This window comes from Equus asinus, chromosome 4, assembly GCF_041296235.1.
Source record: "Equus asinus isolate D_3611 breed Donkey chromosome 4, EquAss-T2T_v2, whole genome shotgun sequence".
Lineage (NCBI taxonomy): Eukaryota > Metazoa > Chordata > Mammalia > Perissodactyla > Equidae > Equus > Equus asinus.
Genome location: NC_091793.1, coordinates 35,613,439 through 35,638,523, shown reverse-complemented (window position 1 = coordinate 35,638,523; position 25,085 = coordinate 35,613,439). Strand labels below are relative to the sequence as shown.

Genomic DNA, 25,085 nt, shown 5'->3' with positions numbered 1-25,085 from the left:
AGTTTTGCAATTACAAGTGTCAGGAGGCTACAGTGAAACTTATGGGTTTTCTTTGCTGTTTGGGTGGAGCAGAAATTCTAAATCCAGCTTTACAAACTGTTTGGTCTCTTCTCAGATCTTTTATTTGTTTTTCTTCTTATTACTTCCAAGATTCTCTGTTTGCAGTTGAAATGAATATTGTTTTTAACTCCAGTGACGAAACCTTGCTGATATTCTGAAAAATATGCTACCAGGGAAAGAAGATTAATTTTGCATGTATATGTGTGTGCTCAGTGCATGCTCATGCTTGTGAGCAGGTGTGCCGGTTGCTGGCTCCCCTGTATACACCTTGGTATTATATTAGATACTTTAAATTTTGTGCCTGGTATAGCAGTTTTCTCCTTTTGTGAAAGACATTCCTTCAGTGGAATGCCAGAAATATTAACTGGGAGTGCATCAGCCACAGCCGATCTGGGAAGAAGCAATGAGAAATAATAGAACTATAGAATACCTTTCAAAACTGTCAGTTAGGATAGTGAGTTCTTTAAATACTTGGAGGAAATTTAACCTTCGCTTCCAAAGTGATATGAGAATTGATTTCTCTTTTTGTGAAACTTGAAATGCAAAACTGAAAATGTAGAAGTGCTTGGAAATGATTAAAAAAATAAAAAGAGGTGCAAGGAGCCTTCAGATGGAGGATAAAGTCATAATTTTGAATGTCAAAAGCCCTGTTTGTTCTTTCTTTAGGGGAAGAACTGGTAACAAGAGGCTTAGAATATAGCAGTGATCTTCTTGGGGTTCTTAGGAATGCTGGATGTTCATTAAACTGGGAGAAACAGGGAAAGGTCGGGCAGGTGGTGGGGGCAAGTCGGGTTCATATCAGTTAACTGTTATGTGAGGGGACATCAATAGTGGGGTTTCCAGATGCACTGAGCTTCTTCCCCTTTCATGTTCTGAGTAGTGTCAGCATAGGCGTTTCATTAAGAGACAGCCATTGTTGGGGCTCACCCGGTGGCGTAGTGGTTAAGTTCTCATGCTCCGCTTCAGCAGCCTGGGGTTCATAGGTTTGGATCCTGGGCATGGATCTAGCACCACTCGTGTCAAGCCATGCTGTGGCAGCATCCCACGTGAAACAGAGGAAGATCGGCCCAGATATTAGCTCAGTGACAGTCTTCCTCAAGCAGAAAGAGGAAGATTGGCAACAGATGTTAGCTCAGGGCCAATCTTCCTCACACACACACAAAAAACAAGAGACAGTCATTGTTTAATGGGTGCAGTTATTCCCATTCTACACATGAGGAAACTGAGGCCTATAAAAAGTAAATCATCCAAGGATATACACCTGGTAAATGAGCTCTGGAGCCAGACATCCCTGGAATTCGGACTCCACTTTTGCCATTTTTGAGCTGGGCGTGCTTGGTCAAACCACTTCCTCTCTTCAGAGACCCTGGCTGCTACTCAGTGAAATGGGAAAATAGCAGCGCTGCCATGGTAGCTGCTGGGGCGGGCTGGGGATTTGGCGTAACTTAGAAGTGATGTATTTAAAGCTCCTGGTACAGATGAAGCAGGCTCAATAAATAATAACTATGATCATTTGCTGACTCTGTACAGAATACTACAGAGATGCTGTAGGAAGACAGAAAAGAAGTGGAGAAAGATTTTTTTTCTTACTCTTCAGTAGCAAGATTTTGGGCTTCTATCGACCATTTTACCCTAAACATTTGATGGGGGTGGGAGGGTGGGGCAGGAAGTGTCACCATTTGTGATACTTCACACCAGGCGTTTCCTCAGGCTCTGTGTCAGCTCTGCCTACATAAAACAGAAAAACCCTACTTTGTAAAGTGAATTAAGATAATGGGAAATAGGCTCTGGTTAGCATTTTCACGCAGAACATTTGATTTCCAGCAACAGACTGCTGACGGTAATTGGGAAATAACTGTCCTGCAATTTACTTATCCATTCTGCCGTCGATGACAGTTGGGTTGTTTCCAGATGGGGACGATTACCGCTATGAACATCCTCGTCTGTGTGTCCTGCTTGACTTATGTCCTCTAGGGTATCTGCGGAGGAGTGGAGAGGCTGGGCCATAAGGTACATGTGTACATGGCTTCGACTTTATGAGATTGTGCCAAATCGTGCTTCAAAAGGGTTGTACTGTTTACACTGCCACCTCCAGTGTGTGAGAGTTCCTGCTGCTCCAGGCCATTGCCAACACTAAGTATCATCATACTTTTTAATTTTTGTCAATCTGGTGGGCTTTTTCTGATTTTGTTTATGGCATAACATCATTGCATAAACATCGCCCACATGATTACAAATTCTTCCTAAGTATAATTCGTAATACATGTACTGTATTTTCTGTAGGTATCATAATTTATATAATCGGCCCTTTATTCTTCATAAACAATTGTTTCATAAACAATCCTTTAGATTGTTTCCAACTGTTCAGAATGGTGAAACACTGTGATGGAAGGTGTTTGCCTATAAAACTTTTCCTGTATTGTATTATTTCTTTAGGATAGATTCTTAGAAGTGGAATTATTTGGTCAAAGCGTACAAGCAAAAAGAAACTATGTTATGTGTGGGAGTGGATACCTCCAGGGACAAAGGGAATTGATGATTCGTGAAAAAGGAGGAAGGTTGCCTTTCTTGGTCCTGCGGGTTTGCAGACTCTGGGGTGGTAGCAGTGGCATCTGCAGGAGCCCAGGGGGAGGGGACAGGCTGGAGTCCAGAGTCAGGGCCCAGAGCTTAGCCAGAGGCCTAGCTTTCTTTCTAGTGCTGTTCCCAAAATTTGTCATAGTGAGGTATGACTTTGGAATACAGACTTTTCCTTAGTAGAACACTTTGCAGGATCACAGCATAAATCCTTTAAGTCTTACTGGGTAAGGAGAAGAAGAAATTACATGAAGACAGATTTTAGGTTTTGTTTTGTTTCCTACAGACATTTATGGAGCTCTCATTTGGAAGTGCTCTACATACATTATGTGTTTTACAATAATATGAGGTGGGTTCTATTATCATCCTCAGCATGTGAATGAGAGAATTGAAGCTTTATAGCTAGTAGGGAGCAGCACCAAGATTTGAATCCAGCCAGTCTGTCTCCAGTGTATCACACTGCCTCGCTGTAACGGCGCAAGATCATTTATACTTAAACATTGATGTGAGTGGTATAAGCAACAGATACTGTCAGAATTCACAGAGGGGAGAGATGAGTGTGGACTGGAGTGGACAAGGAAGGCTTCAGCAAGCAGCTGCCTCTCTTTTGATAGGACCGTGACGTGGACTGTTTTTAGACATCACATTGGATTTCTCCGGCAGTTTCATCTCCCACCATCCTTATCTTGCACAATGAATTGATAAAATGCAAAGTGAATTCACGGACAGTGTGTTCCAAAGTGTAGCCAGCTCATCCTCCAGATTCAGTATGTGCTTAATGAAAAAGAATTGTGCTGGGCTGGCCGTGCATAGAATAGAGTTGGCTAGAGGTCTCCAGAGAACTGCTTCCCCTGTGATTGAATGAATAGGAACCCTCAGCTTCACAGCTCTAGTTAAAAACTTAACCAAACGGAACACTCTGTGCCTAGTGCAAAGTAAGGCATTTTCATCTACGTTGGTTTTCTGTCCTTGTTGTAGACTTCTGGGAAAACGCAATAGCAGACAGCCAAGAGTCATACACAGCCAGTGAAACTCTTTCCTAGTAAATGATAGGGTCAAAAGGTTAGAAATAACAAAGCACTCACGTTATAATTTGTGTGAATATGATATAAAACAAAGACTCAGACCAATATAGGAACCCCCCAATAGCACAGAGCACACAAATTTATGGAATTCTCTACTCAACCTTACAATGTAAATTTTTACTAAACAACTCAGTATGTAATGAGTCACTTTGAACCTGAACCAAGTCTGTGTACTTATATACTCTTCCAACCAAATCAGGACTTAATTGTCAGTCATTTATTCAACAGAAACTTTCTAGAATCACTGCTTTCTGTCAGGCACTGTGCTGGGCACTGGCAGGCCGAGAATACAGGACACTGCCCTTGGCCCTCAAGTTCTTCATGGTTGACTTGAGCTTCAGACACAGTGGACGCTACTGTGGCCAGGTACTGATGGCAGTGGTCACATTAATGGGCACCACCACAGCCTCTCCTTTGCTCCTCGGTTTCTACAGCTGGTCGCCTCCTCTGGAGTAATAAAGGGCCAGAACCTGCAAGAACTTTGCTCTGTGGGCAACTTCTCCAGAGATAAAAAATCCCTATACTTCCCACTCCTGCTTGCCGTGTTGTTCCCCTCCCTTCCCAAATGCAAAGTTTTTCCTGTGAAAGTTACCACAATTGCACCTAAATTTAAAATACGTTCTTAATTAAAATTTTAATTTTGAGATTATTGTAGATTCAATGTAGTTGTAAGGAACAATACAGAGAGATCCTGTATACCCTTTACCCAGTTTCCCCTGAGGTAACATCTTGCAAAACTATAGTACAAATATCATATTAACATGGATACAATCCACAGTCTTACTCAGATTTTAGCAGTTTTGTTTGTATTTATTACAGTGTGTGTGTGTGTATTCTCTGCAGTTTTATCACATGAGTAGGTCCTATCCACCAGAGCATCAAGATAGAAAACAGTTCCGTCACCACAGGACCTCTGGTGTTGCCGTTTTATAACCACACCCACCCTACCTCTTGCAACCCCCTTCCACGCCTGGAAACTTCTGATCCTCAATATAAACATATGTATATATATCTGATCAGCATGCATTCACCTCAAGCTAGTTGAATAAATTTTTAAAATCTGATTTCTTTTCTCTCTCTGTCCTTAAATCCTCAGGAAAAAAAGCTTACTGTACTTTTTGTCTTATAAATCTCTCCCCCAGTGAGAACGCTTTCCTGTACTATGAAGTCAAAATGGAATATAAAAGGAAGTACGTTGTCCTTTCCTCTGTAAAAGGCTTACATTTTCATCTTTAAAATCAGACTTTCCTTTATGTCTATTTCCCTCTCGCTGCTGTGGTGACGTGGTAAGCCTGAAACACCTAGGAGGGCAAGTTCAAGAGGAGACCACTTGCGTCCTTGTCCTGCTCCTGAACCTAGGACATAGCTATCTTTGCATCTGTAGCAACCTTTCTTTTTTTTTTTTTTTTGACTGTCTGTCTCCCTGTCTAGGTGGGATGTCCCTTCAGGATTGGACCACGTTGTACTCATTTTTATCTTTCCAGCACCAAGAACAGAGCCTGTCACACCAACGGTGCTCAGTAAATAATTAGAGAATTCACAAACTTCAGTAACTAGTCCGTATCTGAAAATTGGTAACATTCATCATTCAGCAAATTTTCATTCTTATATATTATTCATTCCAACCTCTTGAGGGCAAAAGCTACCTTTTGCTTATGTCTTAGTCATTTTTTAAATCCCAGAGCTTGGAAAATAAGCGGACATTTAATAAATGTTGGATTCATCCATTCATTCAACAAGTATGTGTTGAATACAGTTTACTATGTTAGGAACCATCGGGAATATACACACTTACCTTCTGGTAACCTACGATCGAGTGGAGGCGGGCACATGTAGATTATCACATCAGATATTTAAATAGCATGATAAAATATTGTAACTTTTGTGTTAAAATGAGTTGTGTTATAACTAGTTTCACAGTCCACAGGAGTCATCTGGCATGGACTGGCCAAGGACGGCTCTCTAGCTAGTGGGCTGAGAAAACTCTGCCCCCACTAGACTTCTCTGCTCACTCCCCCTCTGTTCATGCATCCACGGTTCTCACCTTCTCTTGAAATGCTGCCCTTCTCTTCATCTTCTTTCTACCCATAGCCAACATCGAATGTTGTATTAGGATTCTTGAAACCGGCTTAAGCAAGAAGAGGAGTACATTGCTTCATATAACTGGGAAGGGGGTCCAGCCATGTCTGATGTGGTGCATCGACTGCCATGACGGCAGCCAGCAATGTCTCCCATCCCTATATGCACACACTACGCCTTCCATCAAGAGGTACATCCTATTTCTCCTGTCTTTGAGTCTGGGCTGGTATTTCAACTCGTTTTGACCAATAGAATGTGACAGAAGTGATACTCTGCGGTTCCAGGCTAGGTCTTTGGAGGTTTGGCAGCTTTTGTTTTTGCTCTCCTGGAACCGAGTCACCATATAAAGAAGTCCAGCTACCCTGATGGAGAGAGAGGAGCCCTGGAAGATAAAAGACTATAAAATAGAAAAACACTGGGGCCGGCCTGGTGGTGTAGTGGTTAAGTTTGCTCACTCTGCTTCAGCAGCCTGGGGTTTGTGGGTTCCGATCCCAGGCGCCAACCTGCACTCCACTCATCAAGCCATGCTGTGGCAGCGTCCCACATACAAAATAGGGGAAGATGGGTATAGCTGTTAGCTCAGGGACAATCTTCCTAAGCAAAAAGAGTAAGATTGGCAAGAGATGTTAGCTCAGGGCCAATCTTCCTCACCAAAAAAAAAATAATATATATATATATATATATGTTAAGCAAAATATAAACATATGCAAATAGAGACAGAGGCCTGGCCAGCCCCAGAAATTCCAGCCCCCATTCCTATAGGTGCTGACACGTGAGTGAAGCCATCTTGGAATACTCTGGCCCCAGCCAGTGTCACATGGAGCAGAGAAAAGCCAGCCCCCTAGGAGGCCTGCTCAATTACAGAATCATGAGCAAATAAATGAATGGGAGTTGTTGCAAGCCTGTACATTTTAGGGTGGTTTGTCATTCAGCAATAGATAATGGAAAAAGCTGGATTTAGTGCTCTAACAATTCCGTTATTGAGTTTTTCTCCTTTCATGGCCCTGCTTTCCTCAGGGAGGCTGTCTTTGTGGTAGCAAGGCTGTCCACCACCACAGCAGGCTTGCGTTCTACCAGTTTAGCAACGCCTACTGAAAGGACACACCTCTTTCCTAGTAGTTCCAGCAGAAGTCTCAGGGGAACTCTGATTGGCTCTGGCCGGGTCATGTACCTGTCCCTGCACAGGTCTCAGCCACTCGGATTGGCCAAGGCTGGATCATGTGCCTTTCCCTGGAGTCAGAGATGGGGCGTGGTCGGCCTCACGTAAGCCACTTGGATTGAGGGTAGGGTAGGATAGGGCCCAACAGAAAAATCCTGGCACTGTTTGGAGAATAAAGAGCTGGATGCTGGGCAGGCAAAAACAAGTATGCACCACAGAAGTCAAGCGTAATCGTGTCTCTTTTATGAAGCCCTTTCTGGTCATTCCAAACTTTAAACTATTACGGCTCAAATGACCTGTTCCACTTCTTTGAGTCTTAGCATGTGGTGCCTTATTGTGCTGTCTACACTTTGGAAGTAAATTATTTCACAACCGAGATTTTGTACCTTTGTTTTCCTTATTGTTCTGACTGCATTTGTTATTTAAATATGTGATTTTTTTTTCATTTCTTTTTGCAGAGAGAGGCTTTTGGAAGTATCTTCAGAGGCACAGACACTTCCTACAGTGACAGGAGAAATTTGCATGTTCTCTCTCTCTCAGTCTTTCTGCCTTTCTCAGGGACTGACAAAACCCTAGGCATTTCCTCCAAAGGAAGGGACATGGTCTGTTTCCCCCTTTCGGTCTTATTTACCCATAGGAAAGCCGAATGGTGATCAGCACGACTTGTTTTCTTTCTTTTCTGGGGAGCTTGCTCTTGTGCTATTTAATTTGTGTTTTTTAAAAAATTATTTTGTATGAGTGCCCAGTAGAGCAGCTTTTGGGCAACTAACTTATGAAATAAATCTAAATGAGGTAAAAAAGAACATTTTAATTGAAATTTAAGTAAGCCTAATGAAGTTTTAATTCATCCTTTTCATTGAGGGTCAGCATTTCCAGGATAGAGTTCTAAGGAACACCGAGACAGTGATATGCATGGAAAGGAGATGCCTTTGGTGCACCGACCAAAGCCCAGCCTTGGTTTGTCAGCGACCTCATTTAGGTCCGGCCTCTCTAAGATGGTGCACACACTCCTCAGTAATATACTTCTTATAGCCCTAAGTAGCTGGAGAAAAGAAACAAAACAGGTATCAGGTAAATGAGAGGGAAAACCCAGAGATGGACTCAGAGATTTTCAGAATGGATCTTTGAAAGATTAAATTGACATGATGACTAAAGTTAATAATAAAAGACTACCTTGCCTTTATATCAAGCTTTATACCTGTAAAAGTGTTATTACGTTTATTTGAGAAGTGACTAGTGACCCTCACTAGTGACTTAAATCCTGGGATTAAGGATGCTGTCATCACATCTGTCCCTTGAGTCTTTGTTTTCTTTAAAATTTTGAATTGTTCTAAAATATTGTGTGTGTGTGTGTGTGTAAATGAACACATAGCCAGTGTACCAATAGTCATTTGTTAAACAGAGCCTTGTTTATAATCTTGTACCCCTCTCCTATTGGATCCTTCTTCATCTCCCGCCAGAGAGAAATACTGTCCTGAAATTTATCACTCTTGCTTTTCTTAATAGTTTTACTATATATCTTTATTCCCCCCAAAAACTAAGTTGTTTATTCTTCATATTTTTTGAATTTACATGAATAGAATCTTCCTGCATGTAATTTTGTGTGGTTTGCTTTTTTTGTTGTTTCTCAGTATTCTTTGTGAAATTCATCCATATTGATCTTTTTAGCTCAGATTCTGTCTGTGGTTTATCTTTTCACTTTGTTATTGTTTCTTTTCATAAGCAGAAGTTTAAAAATTTTAATGTAGTCAAATCTTTATGGTTTATGCTTTTTGTGACCTGCTTTTCATGACTTGAGATTATAATGAGATTCTCCCATTTTCTTTTCACAGTTTTAAAAGTTATGTTTTTTTCTCCTTTAGGTCTTTAATATATCTGGTATTGATTTTTGTGTATAGATTATGCCACTCCACACTCCTTTGCTCAGAAATGTCCACATCTTCTTATCTTCCTCAGAATTAAAGTCAGAGTTCTTAAAAATAGCCTAAATGGCCCCACATGATGCACCCCTGTGAAATATCTCTGACTTCATCTCCTACTGTCTTTTCCAGTGAACGCTGGCCTCCATGCTCTTTTTTGACCACTCCCCAGATGTTCCTGCCTCAGGGCCTTTGTACCTGTTCTTTGGGTCTGAAATTTTTAGAAATTTACATCATTGGCTCCCTCAATTCTCAGGTGTCTGCTCAAATGTCACCTTATCGTGGAGGCCTTCTCTGGCCACCCTAGCTAAAAATCACACACACGTATATCCCAGCATTTGATCTCTCTCTTCTCTGCTTTGGAAGAACTTACCTGAAAAACTCTGTGGGCCCCGTGTAGTTGTGTGTGTGAGTCTGTGTGCCTGTGTCTCTGTGTGTGTGTGTGCACGTGCATGCAAATATTCATGTGGTGGGGGGAGAGTATTTTAAAGTGTTGATTAAATTTGTTGAACGGTTTTAGGACTATATATGGGGTTTTCTGTTTCGTCTTGTTAGTTTTAATGTTACCAGTTTGCTCTATTCAAAAATATTTTTTATTTTACTTTCAAATAGTTAATATATGCACACAATTCAAGCATTCAAGTTTAAAAAACATATGCAGTGAAAAATAAATCTCTCTGCTATCCCTGCCTCCTAGCTGCCTAGTTCCCTTTTCCTGCCATCAGTTTCTTGTCTATTTCCCTAGTTTCTTGTGTATACTCCCAGAAACATGCTCTGCGTATATAAGCACATACATATATTGTTTTTACCTAAATGGTGGAATAACACATATATTATTCTGCCCGTTGCTTTTTTCCACTTAACCACGTATGTTGGAGATATTTTCATAGCTCTACATAGAGATCTGCCTCATTCTACTACAGTTACCTGATACTCCACTGGATGGGTGTATCATCATTTACTTGCTCAGTCTCCTTCTGCAGGACATTAGGTTGTTCTCAGTCTTTGCAATGGCCTTCTATCCAGTGTCCCTTACCAGTGGCTATCAGATACATCTTCATCTTAAATTTCCACTCTGATATTATTTCCCCATTCGGAAACCTCCAGACCCTGCCCACAGAATAAGGCTGAACTTCCTAGTCTTGAAGGCAGAGCCCGCACCACATGGTCTCCACCAGCTTTTTCCATCATGTCCTATTCCTGAAGACACCCCCTAAACTGATGACTTGAGGTTTTCCAAATACCTTAGTTTTTATCCCCAGTATTTTCCTTCAGCCTGCACCACACTCCCCCCTCAACCTGTGAAGGGGCGGAGCAAATCCCTCTTTTTCTTCTAGGCTGGTCAGATTGACTCTGACTCCTCTCTGGAGCAGCTGCACTTTCATATTTCAACCCCATGTTCCAGCAGTGCACCCGACATCAGCAGCCCAGGTGTTCTGAATGTTGGTTTAGGTAACATATTTAACTTTCACCAGTCAGTCCTTTCTCTTGTACACTCCCAATTCCTTGTGGGCAGGGACTTTGTGGAAATAGGAAATACTAAAATGAAAAGATATGTCTTGACTTTCCAGTAGCCTACAACGTAAAGGTGAGCCAGACATGCAAAATTAAAATACACAACATCGCAGGATCTATGTCTAAGTGAAAGTGTGTTCTATGCTCACTGGAATCGTAAGAAAAATACGGGTTTTGTTTTTTTTTTAAATCTCTGGTCCGTCCCTAAAGCAGGATCTGGCACATGGTGGATGCCCAGTAAATGCATGCTGAATAAAAGAGTAACAGAGGCGTTTAAGGCAAGCCTCAACATCTTGCCAAAAAGCTATCTTTTATCATAAGCATACAAATAAGTCAACAAATAGTGTAGCTGTCGCTCATCTTTTGAGGAAAAAGAGGGCGGTGTGGGAGGGGGTGGAATCAAGTCTCGGCAAGGGAAGGCGGCGTAGCGATCGCGGTGCAGAGGGGTCTCCGGGAACCGCGGGGCGCGCAGGGGGAGGCGGGGACGGGGAGGGGGAGGAGCCTCTCGCGTCCCTGCCCCGCCTCCCCGCCCACCCCGCGGCGGTGGCGGCGGCGGCGCAGGGCGGCCGCGCGGGTGTCGGCGACAGCTGCGGCAGCCCGCGCCGCCCCCTCGACCGCGGCTCCCGGGGCGAGCCCGAGCACGGCGGGCAGCTCGCGGCGCGGCGGCCCCGGGGGACGGGAAAGTTGCCAGCGCGGGCGCCGAGATGCCGGGCAGCGACACCCCGCTCACCGTGGACCGGACCTACTCCGACCCGGGCCGGCACCGCTGCAAGAGACGGGTGAGCGGCGGGGGCGCCGGGCAGAGCGGCGAGGCCGGGTGGGCTCTGGCTCCCGGGTTCAGAAACTCGCCCTCCCCGCGTCTCGCTGCTGCCTCCGTCCCTCTCTCCCTCGGCGGCTGCCCCGGGTCCGGGCTTCCGCCACTGTGTCCGAGCTGCCGGGGCTGGGAAGGGGGGCGCTGGAGCCCGGCCTGCGGCTCCGAGACCCCCGCTCCGCCGCCGGGGTGGGGGACAGAGCAGCCCCCGGGCCCTCCGCCCCTCGGTCCCTGCGCGCCTGGCGGGGATGCCCGGCTCTCCCCGACGGCCCGCGCTCCGCCGCCCTCTCCGCCAGGGAGCGCCCGCGCGCGTGGGAACCCGCCCCCCGCCGCCCCGAGGCCCCGGCTGGACGGCCCCTCTTCCGTGCGGATCGCCCGGGCTGCCGCCGCCACTGCCCAGCCCTCGGGGCTCCGGGCTCGGGCCCGGCGGCCGGCGCGCAAGAGGCGGCACGGGCGGCCCAGTCTCCCGCGGCGCTGCGCCCGCCCGGATCGCCCGGGGAAAAAGTCACTCTTGGCGCTGCCTCTCCGGAGTTTCTTGCCGTGCCGAGCAGGCGCCCTCGCCATTGTTTGCAGTGTAATTTGCTGTTGCTGATTTTGGCTGTGGGCGAAAATAGCTCTTCTGAGCTTGCAGCAGAGACGAGCCCTGTAGTGCTTCATAATACGGACGGAGGCCGCAGCCTCGGCGCCGGGCCCTCCACCCCAAGAAGCCCCCGCCCCCTCGGGGGTGCTTTGCCCTCCGGGGCTCTTGAGCCGTCGAGGCTGGACGCCGGGCGCGACGCTCCGTTCTCCCCTTGGCTGACTGAAGTGCCACTTAGAACAGCGCCTCCTCCGCCCTGGCATTTGTTCTGGCAGGGGACACCTGGAGTTGCCCCGTGCTCCTCACTTCTCTGAGATGTCAGGATAAAGTTCACGAGGCTAGAGTCGTGCTCAGTTTTGGGCCTGCCGCCTCCAAGAGCTAGAGGCCAGCCGGATGGGAAAAGCAGGCATAGTGACAGAAAAGTGGCGCGGCTCCTTGTGCAGGATTTGGGTGTTCCATCGTAATTTGGAGAAGTAATTCAGTTACCCCAGAAGTGAAGTAACTAGTTCCAGGTATATTGCCTGGCTTCCCCTTTTTCCTTTAGCATCTGTCAATCAATTTAACAGAACGATTTAAGTTTTTACAGATTAAATCTATTTGGTGGATAGTACTTAATTCCTGCATCCACTCCACTGTCCTCTTCCCCCCTCAAAAGAATTCTCTTATTTTTTGCACTTTCTTTAAAAGATTCATAACAATTCAGGAGGAAAATAGCCAGAAACTCCATTTGGAAGAAAAGATTGAAAAAAGATCTTTGGTTACCTAAAGTTACAAGTTTATGGAAGGGTAACTGCTGGTTAACACAGAGTTAACTACGGGGGAAAAAAAAAAGAAAAAAAAAAAGGAGATCGTTTTCTCACGTGTTTGTAATTGGGGAAAGTCTCTAAAGTTAACAGGAGAAATTTCATACTTAAAAAAAAAGTGTGGAAGATTGGTTTCTCTTGTCACAGCTATCGTCTTTGTGTAAACAACAGGATCAGTAATCTTTGAGGGATGGATGGCTCGTGGTGAGCTCATTTAAACAGTTTGGCCAAACTCATTCTTAGAACCTGTGTAGTGGGGATGAAGTTTGTACTTCAACTTCGTAGATGGAAAGTGGCAAAGCGGACACGTAACTTAACTCCTTGCAGACTTTGTCTCTGCCACGTCTGCCATTGTTCCATTTCCGCACCGGTCTTTTCTGTTCAAGTACCGCACCCTTATGTGAAGGGGGTTCCTTATTTTCTTTAAACCTCTGCCAACAATGTTATAGCTACTACGTTGTTTTGTTAGCCTGGAGATACCTGGTTGTTAAACAGACCATGTATTCAAACTGAGTTAGACGTTCTGTGTGCTGATTGTTCTAAATTAGCTTATTGGGCAAATGATATCTGGTGAGGATGAGAAGAAGCCAGACCCAAGAGGGCCAGAACTTTAGCAGACAGTGATCGTAAGTTCTACAGTAGTGACGCTGAGATTCCCATTTAAACTGCTTGACCATCTGCTTGGAGGGTGTTTATTCTTGAGACAGCGAGAAATAGCGAGAATTAGTGGAAATTTTGTAAACTCCTGAGGACTTTCCTCCAGTGGGGCTGATGTAATTTTGAGTCTGTCTTTAAGGCTGCAAGAAGCCCTGCTGTAAAGAAGGGGGAGCAGGAACAGTTTTCCTGTGCGGAAAGTGTTTATCCCACTAGAAGATTCTAGCTCCTGTTTTGTGGAGCTCACTGTGAAGCTGTGAAGATATATTTTATTTACACTCAGAAAGTATGTGATGCAAAAGGAAAACATCAAGGTGTCTTAGGGTTTAATTTCTTGATGTCACCCTCTCCTTGGCGTTAAAGCATCTAGTCTAAGACTTTAACCTTTTTGTGGACTCATTTGGTAAATTAGCTCCCCCAAAACACTATGGTGAGAACTGGAGGTGCTCGTGAAGAATTGATTAGCCTTTCAGAGAGAGTTTTCTCCTAGGAATGGCCTAAGACTCTATGAGATCAACTTCTTGGTTACCGAATGGTCATTTTTTTGAGTTCAAAATTGATACCCTGGGGCTGGCCCGGTGGCGCAGTGGTTAAGTGTGCTTGTTCTGCCTCGGTGGCCCGGGTTTTGCTGGTTCGGATTCCCGGTACGGACATGGCACCACTTGGCAGGCCATGCTGCGGTAGGCGTACCACATAGAAAGTAGAGGAAGATGGGCACGGATGTTAGCTCAGGGCCAGTCTTCCTCAGCAAAAAGAGGAGGATTGGCAGCAGTTAGCTCAGGGCTAATCTTCCTCAAAAAAAAAAAAAAGAAAAAAACTGATACCCTGTTGAGATAACGGGGAAAATCCACATCTCTCTTACTGAGCTTGGTTAAGCCTTTAAGACTGGAGTAATAATGAGGCAGTGTACTATTTTAACATTACAGAAGTCTGTTTTTACAGCCAGGTGGACTAACCTAGATTCCCCTGCCCCCCCGGGAAAATTTAATACAACTAATAAATTCTGTGATTGTCTCTTGGCTGACAAGTCTGGATCATTCGCATTTTTAAACTTCATTTGGGTAAGACACAGAAATGGTGCAGGTTAACTCCATGCACGTAATAGCCCTCTGCTTAAAAGAAGGAGCATTTGCAATTAGAATCCTGCTTTTTTTTTCATGCCCTAGATAGGTAAAGCCTATCCTCTTTTTAAGAATACAGGCAGTCTGCTTTTTATAAAACAGTAACTAGTTTTTATTAATCAGTTATTTGTGAATCAAACTTTTGTTAGTCAGCTGTAATTTTGAATGTTCTGAAATGCCACCGTCAGCCACTTGGGTCTAGTGGTGAACAGCTGGGGCTGCAGGATCGGACCCACCTGGATCGTAGTCTGGCTCTTCACACTTCCCAGCTGGGTGACCACGGGGGCAGGGTCTAACCTTTCTCAGCCTCCACTACCCCGTCTGTAAAAGAGGCGATAATAGCCCTTACTTCTTTTTTTTGTTTTTACTTTTTATTTATTTGTTTATTTTTTGGTGAGGAAGATTGGCCCTGAGCTAACATCTGTTGCCAGTCTTTCTCTTTCTGCTTGAGGAGGATTAGCCCTGAGCTAACATCTGTGTCAATCTTCCCCTGTTTTGTGCCCAGCGTGGCTTCCACGAGTAGTGTGTAGGTCCACCCTCGGGATCTGAACCCTTGAACCCTAGACTGCCAAAGCAGAGTGCACAAACTTAAGCACTATGCCACCGGGTGGGCCCCAGCCCTTACTTCTGAGAGTGATTATGATGAGTCTTCTATACGAGAACGTTTGTTTAAAAATAAAATGGTTGTGGGGCTGGCCCGGTGGTGCAGCAGTTAAGTTCACACGTTCCGCTTCAGCGGCCCAGTTTGGATCCCAGGTGTGGACCTACACACCACTTGGCATGCCATGCTGTGGCAGGCGTCCCACATATAAAGTGGAAGAAGATGGGCACAGATGTTCGCTCAGGGCCAATCTTCCTCAGCAAAAAGAGGAAGATTGGCAGCAGATGTTAGCTCAGGGCTAATCTTCCTCAAAAAAAAAATGTGTGCACTCAAGTCTTAGCTAGTTTTATCTGTGTGTAAGGTGAGTAATTTTTTTCTTGTTCTGTTGGTACCACTACTAATCAGAACTAGTCATCGTGAGTGCCCACCCTCCCTCAATCTCTGAGCTATCACTCATTCCATTGGGTCTTTCTTTGACATTTCTCTGGAGTCAGCTCCTTCCTCCCTATCCCGCAGTCTTCTCCCATCTTAGTTTACCCACTTAGGACCAGGAAGAGATAACTGGTGCATTGGCTTCCTCATTGCTCTATAATTCCATCAACCTCTGTTCCATCCTGCCTGCAGGGACCAGAGTGTTCTGCCTGCAGAATCACTTTCATTAGGCTAGCCCCTCCCCACCGTACTGGGCTTGCGTTAGTGGTGCAACCTTGGACCCTGTAATCATCCCAAGTCTCGATTTCCTTTTCCACCCCGTAGGGGTGTTGTGAGGAATAAATACAGTAATGTGTATAAAAAGGTACACAGTAAGAACTCAGTAGATGATAGCCATTTTTGTTCTTACTATATAAGAACTGTTCATAAGCTTGAAAATGGAAAGACTGCTAATTTTGTGAATAGAGACTTTTCTGGCATTTTTAGCATTTGTCCCTCCCTCCATCATGTGTTCCTAATCACACTGATTGTTTATATATGTTTACATGTTTGTAAACTATAGACACTGGCATTTTGAAAGCAAGAGGCTTCATTCATTCAACAAACACTTGTGGAGCACCTACTGTGTGCTAGCTGCTATTCGAGGCATCTGAATATGTAATGGTGAGCGAAACAGAAGCTTACTATCTGATGATTATATCTTATTTGTACGTGTGGCCTCAGGAAATACCCTTCTCTTTTATGGGAGGAAATGATGATAGTAAGTAAAAACTCCCGAACGTCTGAAGTAAAACCTGTGTTGGGCATGAGTGCCACTTGGAGTACATCTTTGTGTCCTGTGATTCGGAAATAGATCCAGAATGGCGTGATGAGTAATGGCCAAGTCAAGGAGAGGAGTATGTCATAGCCGTGCTCTCAGCGGGAATGGTTGGGCAGCGATGTCATAAGTTGATGATTGCATGCTTATTTCCTGGGCAGGAACTAGAGTGGGTGAAACAGACATCTTTCGCAGGTGACCCTGACCTGGTGGAGTGGTAAACTGAGTAGTTTGTGAGTACAATTTTAATCAGTGATTTGTTCTAGTCTAAAGAGTTAATTAAAGGGGCTGTGCATAATGACGAGTGTCTTGAGTCACATTTTTCTTAAATTTAGGGCGGATAGATTGATGTGGTGTGTGTTTTGTGAGCTCTGCTTTGCTGCAGGCTCACGGTTCTCCCCTTAGAGGAGAGAAAATTGCCAGCCGCCAGCAGCGCGCCCGCTCGTCACATCCGTTGTGGAACACCGAGACGGCTGCTGCCAAGTTGGGTGGCGGGATGTGCTGGCTTCTGACCCACGGCCTGAATTTCCAGGGCTGCTGTGAAGGTCAGAAATCAGCCTAGTCCTTCTGGATGGAAACTGCCGTGTCTTGACTCAGGAGAGGCTGCAGCTTTTAGCCCTGCTGTTTCTGAATTGTGTTTTTCTGGTTTCAGTGGGGAGTGGTGAGAAGGAAGGAAGACAACCATGAATCACTGTGAATCAGAGTGTGGAGTTTACATTCCTTAGAAAAGGAACATCAGGATATATGATCTGAGCATAATCCAACCATTGCCGTTGTCTTAGAGGGGAAGGATGCTACTTAGAGGAAAACATAGTATATTTGACTAAAACATAGAATATACGTTATTCCTCCGTGAGGAGGCGGAAGAAACATAAATGAAAAGAAGATTGCTGGAGCAGTAACGATGATGATAGCTAACATAGACTGATTCCTTACTATACACCAGGCACGTTGCGTTAAGCATTTCAGATGCACTGTCTCCACCTCAAATGCACTGTCTCCTTAATCCCCACTATATCCTATTTATAGTTCCATTTTACAGCTGAGGGAGATGAGGCCCCGGGCAGATTAAGTAGTTTGTCTGGGGTCCTGTGGCTATTAGGAAATGGTGGAGCTAGGACTTGATGTAGCTAGATCTAATTCCAGAGCTTGCATTTTAACCACTTCTATATCTTCTGCTTCTGAGATAGATAATGGAGAGGAGCTCCGTCTTAATAAACCTGTTGAATGCTTGGAGGTGGATGTGCTTAGCTTCTGCAGGGCACCCAGCTAAACTGTGTGTCTGACGTTCTTATGACACAGCACTATGTCAGTCCTTTGCATATAGTCATATGTATCCAGTAAACAGTTGATGAATGAATGATTTAGTGATTATTTATGAACTTTTTTTTTAAAGATTGGCACCTGAGCTGACATCTGTTGCCAATGTTCTTTTCTTCTTCTTCTCCTCCCCAAAGCCCCCCAGGCCATAGTTGTATATTCTAGTTGTGGGTCCTCCCGGTTGTGCTATGTGGGACACTGCCTCAGCCGGCCCCTTATGAACTTTTCCTAATGCCTAGGATCTAAGAATTTTGCCAGTAGTGTGGAGAAGGTTTAAAGGCTGTTAAATAAGATCGTGATTTAAGAAATCAGTAAAGAGCCATCTTCTAGCCTGACATTGGGTCTCCAGAGGATGCTATGTTGAAGGACATAATGGGGTGGCTCTTCCTGGTGACAGTCAAGTCACAATCTGGCCTCACCAGATCTCCCTGTAGGATGCTGTCCTCACTGGACTGAGGCGTGTGCTTCTCATACTTAGCACAGAGGGTTGGAAATTAGACTCAAAGGATTTATCATGTTGGGACTGGAAGGGAATTTAGACATTAACTCTAGACCATTCCATTTGTAGAAGTAGAAAAGTGACATCCAGCCAGATTGTAACCAGTGGCATTATGTAACTAGTACAGACTGATTGGGACTAGCCATTGTATCAGCGTATCAGCTTCTGTCTTAAAAGAGAATTCCTTAAAACTGCTGTAAATATTTTTAAATACCAAGTTAATTGCTAAGTTATATGAGCTAAACACCTTGAAATTAAACTAGGTAGAATGAGAATTTAAAATTATTTTCAGTAGAGAACTAATTGGACAGATTTACAGTTTTGTGAGTTTTCTAGGTGAAAAAAGTGAATTTGGATGATTTAGTGTTAGGCCAATATCCTTCTGAATTTATTTCTAGATTTTTGGCGGGGCTGAGGCGAAGAAGGGTGACAATTCATATATTAGGTACTTAGCTGCAGTGGATCCGCTACCATTTCTTTAAAATGATCCTTTCTGAGGTCCCTTTTATTGTCATTTTTTTCAAAATAAAGTTTTGAGAAATGAGTTCCTCTTTGTCTTGACTGTCCACTTCTTGGGATAGGCTATTGGGAGAAAGCAGTATGCCAGATGCGTACATCATGGAGTATGTCACGTATGTGTTCACCTAGAATTCACCCTGAGTCTTCTCTTGCCTCTGAAGCTGTCTGTTCCTGAGTCTCTCACCGAGAGCATCTTCCAGCACCAGGTGTCTTTAGGATATATAGTTTTCATACAACACAGCCCCTAAACACAAACCAAAAACGTCATCTCATTCTTAGCCAAAGAAGCACTTACCTGCTCCAGCACTGGGGGGAAGACAGAGATAGGATCCATTGGCCTGTTGAGAGATGGCAAGTCCGGTCCCCAGTGCAGGGCCTCCTGAGGGAAAGTCTGTGTCATTTCTGCCTTCACGCTGACTCGAGAGCCCAACCCGGAATAAGGCCTGGCTTTACCGTGTAGTACGAGACATTTCTACCTAGCTGTTCCACAGGCACCTCAAAGTCTTTATGTCAGACTTAATTCATTCTCTCAAATCCCCCCTCCCGTTCCTGGTTAATACTTTTCCCCTATAGCCAGCCGATCCCCAAACCAGGTGCGCCTGGGAAGCTCCCTCAGTCATCCCCCTTGCCCACCATGTCCAATAGTTTGCTTCTTCCGTTTTCCCAGCCACCTTTTCCTCTTTATCCCCGCTTAGATTACTTCTGGATCTGAGGACTGGTGAAGGGTTAGTGGCATGGACACTGGAGTCAAACCTGAATGTCAGCTCCTCCACTTAGCAGCTGTGTGAACAGCCATGAGAGCTGCGTTAGCAAAGCCGTTAGGGCATGTGTTGTTCTGACGTTGAGTCATGCGCTGTCTACCGCAGAGGTTCCCAATCTTCAGTCATGCCCACACCTCCCACACACAGCTTCACACCGCCTGTACTATTATTTACTTAATATTTCCAACCCAATTCACTCCTTAAAACTTAAATTTATTTTTCCAGTATCAATATTACTGTTCTAACTAAATATTTTCTGGGCCTTTGAGGCCTATAGCACCAGATTAAAAAGAAGCTTAGCAAATGCTGGAGCTTTGTTCGAGAGCTCTTAGCACCAGACAGAGACTTTCTCCTGGGCCGGACCAACTCGACTGGATGAAGGATTGTTTTCGACGGAATAACTCGCTCACTGAGATCTGTGTTATTTAATGCTTTTATTTTATACTACCTTAACTAATCCAGAACCATTTAGGAAAACACTGGTCTTAATCTGTCGTCTCTTCTCTTTTCTTTATGAAATACTTTTTTAGACCTGTGGCCTAGAAGATGCTTAGAAATTTTTTGTTTCATGGATTTTGAAAATTTGGGTCATTGAATGTTTTGGGATGAACAAAAGCCCACTTTGGTGAGTTGAGGGCAGCCTTGTCTGGGTAGGAATACTTGTGTGTTTGCTTTTTTCTTTTGAGGAAGATTAGCCCTGAGCTAACATCTGCCACCAATCCTCCTCTTTTTGCTGAGGAAGACTGGCCCTGAGCTAACATCCATGCCCATCTTCCTCTGCTTTCTATGTGGGACGCCTACCACAGCATGGCTTGCCAAGCGGTGCCATGTCTGCACCCGGGATCCGAACTGGTGAACCCCGGGCCACCGAAGCGGAACGTGTGAACTTAACCACTGCGCCACCAGGCCGGCCCCTGAGAAGGAATACTTGGAAGAGGTTGGGAAAAGGAGAGTTGTGGCTGTTCCAGGCTGTGTGTCTAGTCTTCTGAAGACCTGAGAGAAACCGAGGCAATGGAAGGCCTTAGGCTAAAGAGTGGAACATCCAGAAGATACGGATTCTTTGGGAATTTCAGGCAAGGAGAGAAAGTGGGTGGAGAAGAAATTTAAGCTCTGTGTTTTTCTGAAGTAAAGTTGGTTCTAATTAAGATGTGTATGTAGGCTTGTTGTAATGTAAGGACATTAAATGGTGCCTTGAGCTGCAGCCTTTCACAGAAATTTTGCTATAAGCACTTGTCCAAAAATAAAGTATAGCCATAGTGAAAGCAGTGCTTCAGCACCTCAGTGTATTTACTCCACTGTGTGCAACTTTGTGTTGGGGCCAAAAATCCCTTTTTTGGGTCTTCGTAAAGATGTTGTCGTAATCCAGAAGGCCTGGAACTCGACTGTAGAGAGTCAGTGGTGTACTATTTTAAGCTCACTAATTGGAACAGGTGGCCTCTATTTGAGACTGAATCGTAGTTGGCGGAGGTTTTAATTTATCTGAAAATCTGAGGCCCATTCAGTCAGAGCTGTTCAGGCTGGGTATCGGCATCAGCAGAGCACTTGAAAGCTCCCACCATTAAAAGCACAGAGAAGTGGAGGAAGATGGAAGAAATGCAGTTTAGTAGTTGACTCAATCCTTAAATGTTGGATGTAGAGCTGGTGAAGGAACGTGACTGAGTGAGGGATGTCCAGATGCTCGAGAGGGCCACTTGTAACTGTTTCTCCAGATGAGGAAAATGTCTGTAAGTCTCTCCTTTGAATCCACCCTGTAAGATGGCGTGGTTCAAGAGGACTTGATGCTGTGCTCGTGTTTTTAGAGGTGTTGGCACATCTTCAGGTGTGAGGTGGAGGGGTGTGCCCAGGTGACTCAGCTTGCTCCAGTTGAGACACTGTAAGACACCTCTAGTGAAATCAGAGAGGGTCTGCAGATTATGAAGGCTTCTCCAACTGGACCACTCCTTTATTTTTACAGTAAATGTATGCTTTGTCTAGTATCTTGACCATATCTTGCTTTAAATCCTTCAACAGGACAGAATCCCAATTTCTTAGCCCGGCACCCGGAGTCACCCATCTGACCTTTGTCATTCACCCACGCTCAGCCCTTGAGCTGTGACCTCCTTTTTTTGTGGACTCCCACACCTCCCCTCTGTACCTGCGGGCACCTGCTCCATCCTCTTGCACAGGGGTGGTTGTGTTCTTTTATCTGGGCGTGGAGCCTGGTACATAGTTGGGGCTTTGTAAATACCGATCGAATGAGCGAGTGTGGGTATGTTGTGAAATTGCACTCTGGGACTTGAGAAGCTGGCAAACATAGTCCACTCTTGATCAATGTCCACGTAGATTAACCTGCCTTGTTTTAATTGCTGTGCAGGATTCCATTGTGTATGGGTATTGCATGATTTATTTAACCATTTCCTTGTTAAGGGACACATGTATTGCTTTCAGTCTTTAGTTAATAGGGCTCTTAAGTGACTGCCCTTGAACATGTTTGTTTTTGCACATGTGAAGAATATGTTAGTGGGCTAAATTATTGAAGTAGAATTGCTCAGCCAAGGGAATGTTCATTTTAAATTATGATATTGTGAAATTGGACACTGAACCTATTCTGTGTCATATGCTAGGAGCTGGGGGGGGGGCGTGCGGCAGTGAACACAAGTGATACCACTTTCTATAACCATCAGTGTATGAACGTGTCTCAGCTCACACCTCTCTGACACAGCATATGGTAACATTTATTTATTTATTTTTGGTGCGGAACATCGGCCCTGAGCTACCGTCTGTTGCCAGACTTCCTCTTTTTGCTTGAGGAAGATTGTCGCTGAGCTAACATCTGCTACCAATCCTCCTCTTTTTGCTGAGGAAGACTGGCCCTGAGCTAACATCCGTGCCCATCTTCCTCTACTTTCTATGTGGGATGCCTACCACAGTATGGCTTGCCAAGCGGTGCCATGTCCGCACCCGGGATCCGAACCGGTGAACCCAGGGCCGCTGAAGCGGAACGTGCGCACTTAACCGCTGCACCGCCGGGCTGGCCCCTGATCGTATTTTTTTAAATTTTCATTTTGAAACAATTACAGACCTACAGGAAGTTGTAAAAACTAGTACAAAGATGTCCTGTGTATCCCTCACCCAGATTTTCCCAGTGGTCATATCTTATGTAACTATAGTGCAATAGGTTGATCATATTTTCACAGACTTAAAAACCATTTGTCTTCGTTATGAACTGTTTTTGTTTTCTGGCCAGTTATCTGTTGGGTTATTAATCTAAGTTCATTTATGGAAGTTTCTTACTTATTAAATAAGTTGTGTTGCACATACATTTTTTCCAGTTTGTCGTTCCTGACTGTATTAGTTTTCTACTATTGTGTAACAAGTTACTGTGAATTTAGCAACTTAAAACAAGACCTATTTATCAGCTCGCAGTTTCCGTGGGCCAGGAGTCCAGGGACAGCTTACCTGTGTCCTCTGCTCAGTTTCATCAGCCTGAAATCAAGGTGCCAGCCAGGACTTCAGTCTTATGTGAGGCTTGGAATTCTTTTCCAAGCTCTCTAGTTGTTTACTGCATCTCTGTTGCTTTTGTCTCTAACCTCTAGACCCTCTTTTGAAGGGCTCACCTGATTTAGTCCGGGCCCACCCAGGTAGTTCACCTTTTGATTAACTAAAGTCAACTGATTAGGAACCTTTATTACATCTGCAAAATTCTTTCAGCTTTGCCATATAAAGTAACCTAATCATGGGAGTGAAATCCTATAGTATTAATTTGCTCACATACAGGAAGTATCATAGAGGGTGTGTGCTCCAGCAGGTGGGAATCTTGGGGGCCACCTTAGAATTCTGCCCTCTGCCCTGACTTAATGATGTTTTGTGTGTGCTGAGCATAGAGCTAGCATATAGCAAACACTAAAGAAGTATTAGCCAGACTTTGCCATGAAGAAATTTTAAAAATTTTAGGGCTTACAGGTTTGTGTCATGTTTAGAATGGCCTTTCATAGATTGAGATTCTTTAAAAAACCAAAACTCCATGTTCTTCTGATACATTTTATGATTTTTATTTTTATCTATTTTAGTCTTTGATCCAGTTAGAATTTGATTCCCTTTGGAATGTCTACACAGTTATTCCTGCACCATTTTCTGCATAGTTACCTCTTTTTAAAAATACACTGCTGTCCATATGTATAGTTTTATTTTTGTAAATTTCCGCTTTTTTCTCGGTTTTAAAACTATTGAACGCAAAGGTTGTTATTTTGGTGCATTTATTCAGGATTATCTTCCTATCCCTTGCTCCTCAAACCAGGATTTGAGACGAGCATTTTGAGAACTCTGACTCATTCATTTTAGAAACTTTCAAATAGGCATGATCCCAGTGTCATTTACAGTAAGGAAAGACGAAAAGATGGCGGGGAGGAGATGGCAAAGTTTTGTGTCTTTAAAATTTGGTTTTGGGCCCGCCCAGTGGCTCAGCGGTTAAGTGCGCACATTCTGCTTTGGCGGCCCGGGGTTCACCAGTTCGGATCCCAGGTGCTGACATGGCACCGCTTGGCAAGCCATGCTGTGGTAGGTGTCCCATATATAAAGTGGAGGAAGTGGGCACGGATGTTAGCTCAGGGCCAGTCTTCCTCAGCAAAAAGAGGAGGATTGACAGCAGCTGTTAGCTCAGGGCTAATCTTCCTCAAAAAATAAAAATAAATAAAAATTTACTTTCAGTTCTCTTTTGAACTAGATATTATCTCTCAACAATTTCTGCTTTATAGAGTCCTTCCCTTCCACATGTTGGCAAAAGCTGTTCCAGTATAAACAGTGTGTATTCTTGCTTCCCAAACCACCGTTACTGTGCATTGCCATGTTAATTGCTTGTGGTCCACCATCCTAGCTGGGGAGATGGAAGAGCAGGAAACCAGCCTAACTTTGTGTTCTGCAGGGCAGCAGACCACGTCCAGCTCGAGTTCCTCTCACTTGGTACACATATTTAGCACCCTGTGCTGGCCTTGGTCCTGGGAAGTTTAAGTTGATTTGTCATTCATGTTAGGATAATGAATACAATGTTTCAATGCAAGATTTCAGATTTGTAGGTAATAAGCTGTTTATTTGGCTTAATTACCCTTATTTGTAGGTAGTTACCCCTGTGGCTTGCTAAATAAATAGATATTCAGGGGTTGTTACGTGCACCTCTGTTAATTATCGAGAGGTCCACCTGCCTTGTGATCTCTGCATCCGACACAGAGGGAGGTTAAAACTGTCAGCTGTGCCCAGAAACTAACACTTCAGTATATTAATGGGGGAATAAATATGCCTATCACAGGCACTTTCATTTGGGAAAGGCGCCGTGCTTGTAAAAACCCCCTGACTTAAGCCAATTCTCAAGTAATATGTGTTGTATAAAGCCAGCCAAAGTTTACCTCACGTGCTGAGCAATTTAGTGGTACTCCCTGAATTGGCATCTGTGTGGTATGTGGGCACCAAATTAAAGTGAGAGTCTTCTTTCGTTCCAGTAGCTCAGTTATGTCCTGTTACCCCCTGGGGAGCTTGTGCAGCTCATTTTTATACCAAGTCATTGTCTGTGTCTAGCACCCAGAAATGGTCTACAGTTTGAGTGGGTGGGAGCATTTTAAATTCTGTTGAGAAATTTGACTGGCACTCTGGCCATTTAAAATGACCTAATAGCAAGAAAGTATTTGAAATAGTGGGTGCTCAAATGAAGCTCTCATTTTTAAAGAAAGACTTAAAGTGAGGGCTCCTGAGCTTTGTTGCCATTTAAGCTCAGTTTTGCAAACTGAGCACCATTCCAACAGAATTTTGG

General features: G+C 44.3%; 1 protein-coding gene across 3 annotated transcripts in view; it reads left to right on the top strand.

Moving 5' to 3' along the window:
* TMCC3 (transmembrane and coiled-coil domain family 3) overlaps window positions 1-25,085 on the top strand; it is a 241,331-nt gene that overhangs the window by 160,495 nt on the left and 55,751 nt on the right. The window contains exon 1 of one of the 3 annotated variants that reach the window (XM_044744583.2): window positions 10,920-11,170. The exons of the other annotated variants lie outside the window; for them this stretch is intronic. Coding sequence (XP_044600518.2) covers window positions 11,096-11,170 — 75 coding nt within the window. The 5' untranslated portion in view covers window positions 10,920-11,095. Of the gene's footprint in view, window positions 1-10,919; window positions 11,171-25,085 lie in introns of those variants that run through there. 3 annotated transcript variants of the gene reach the window in all.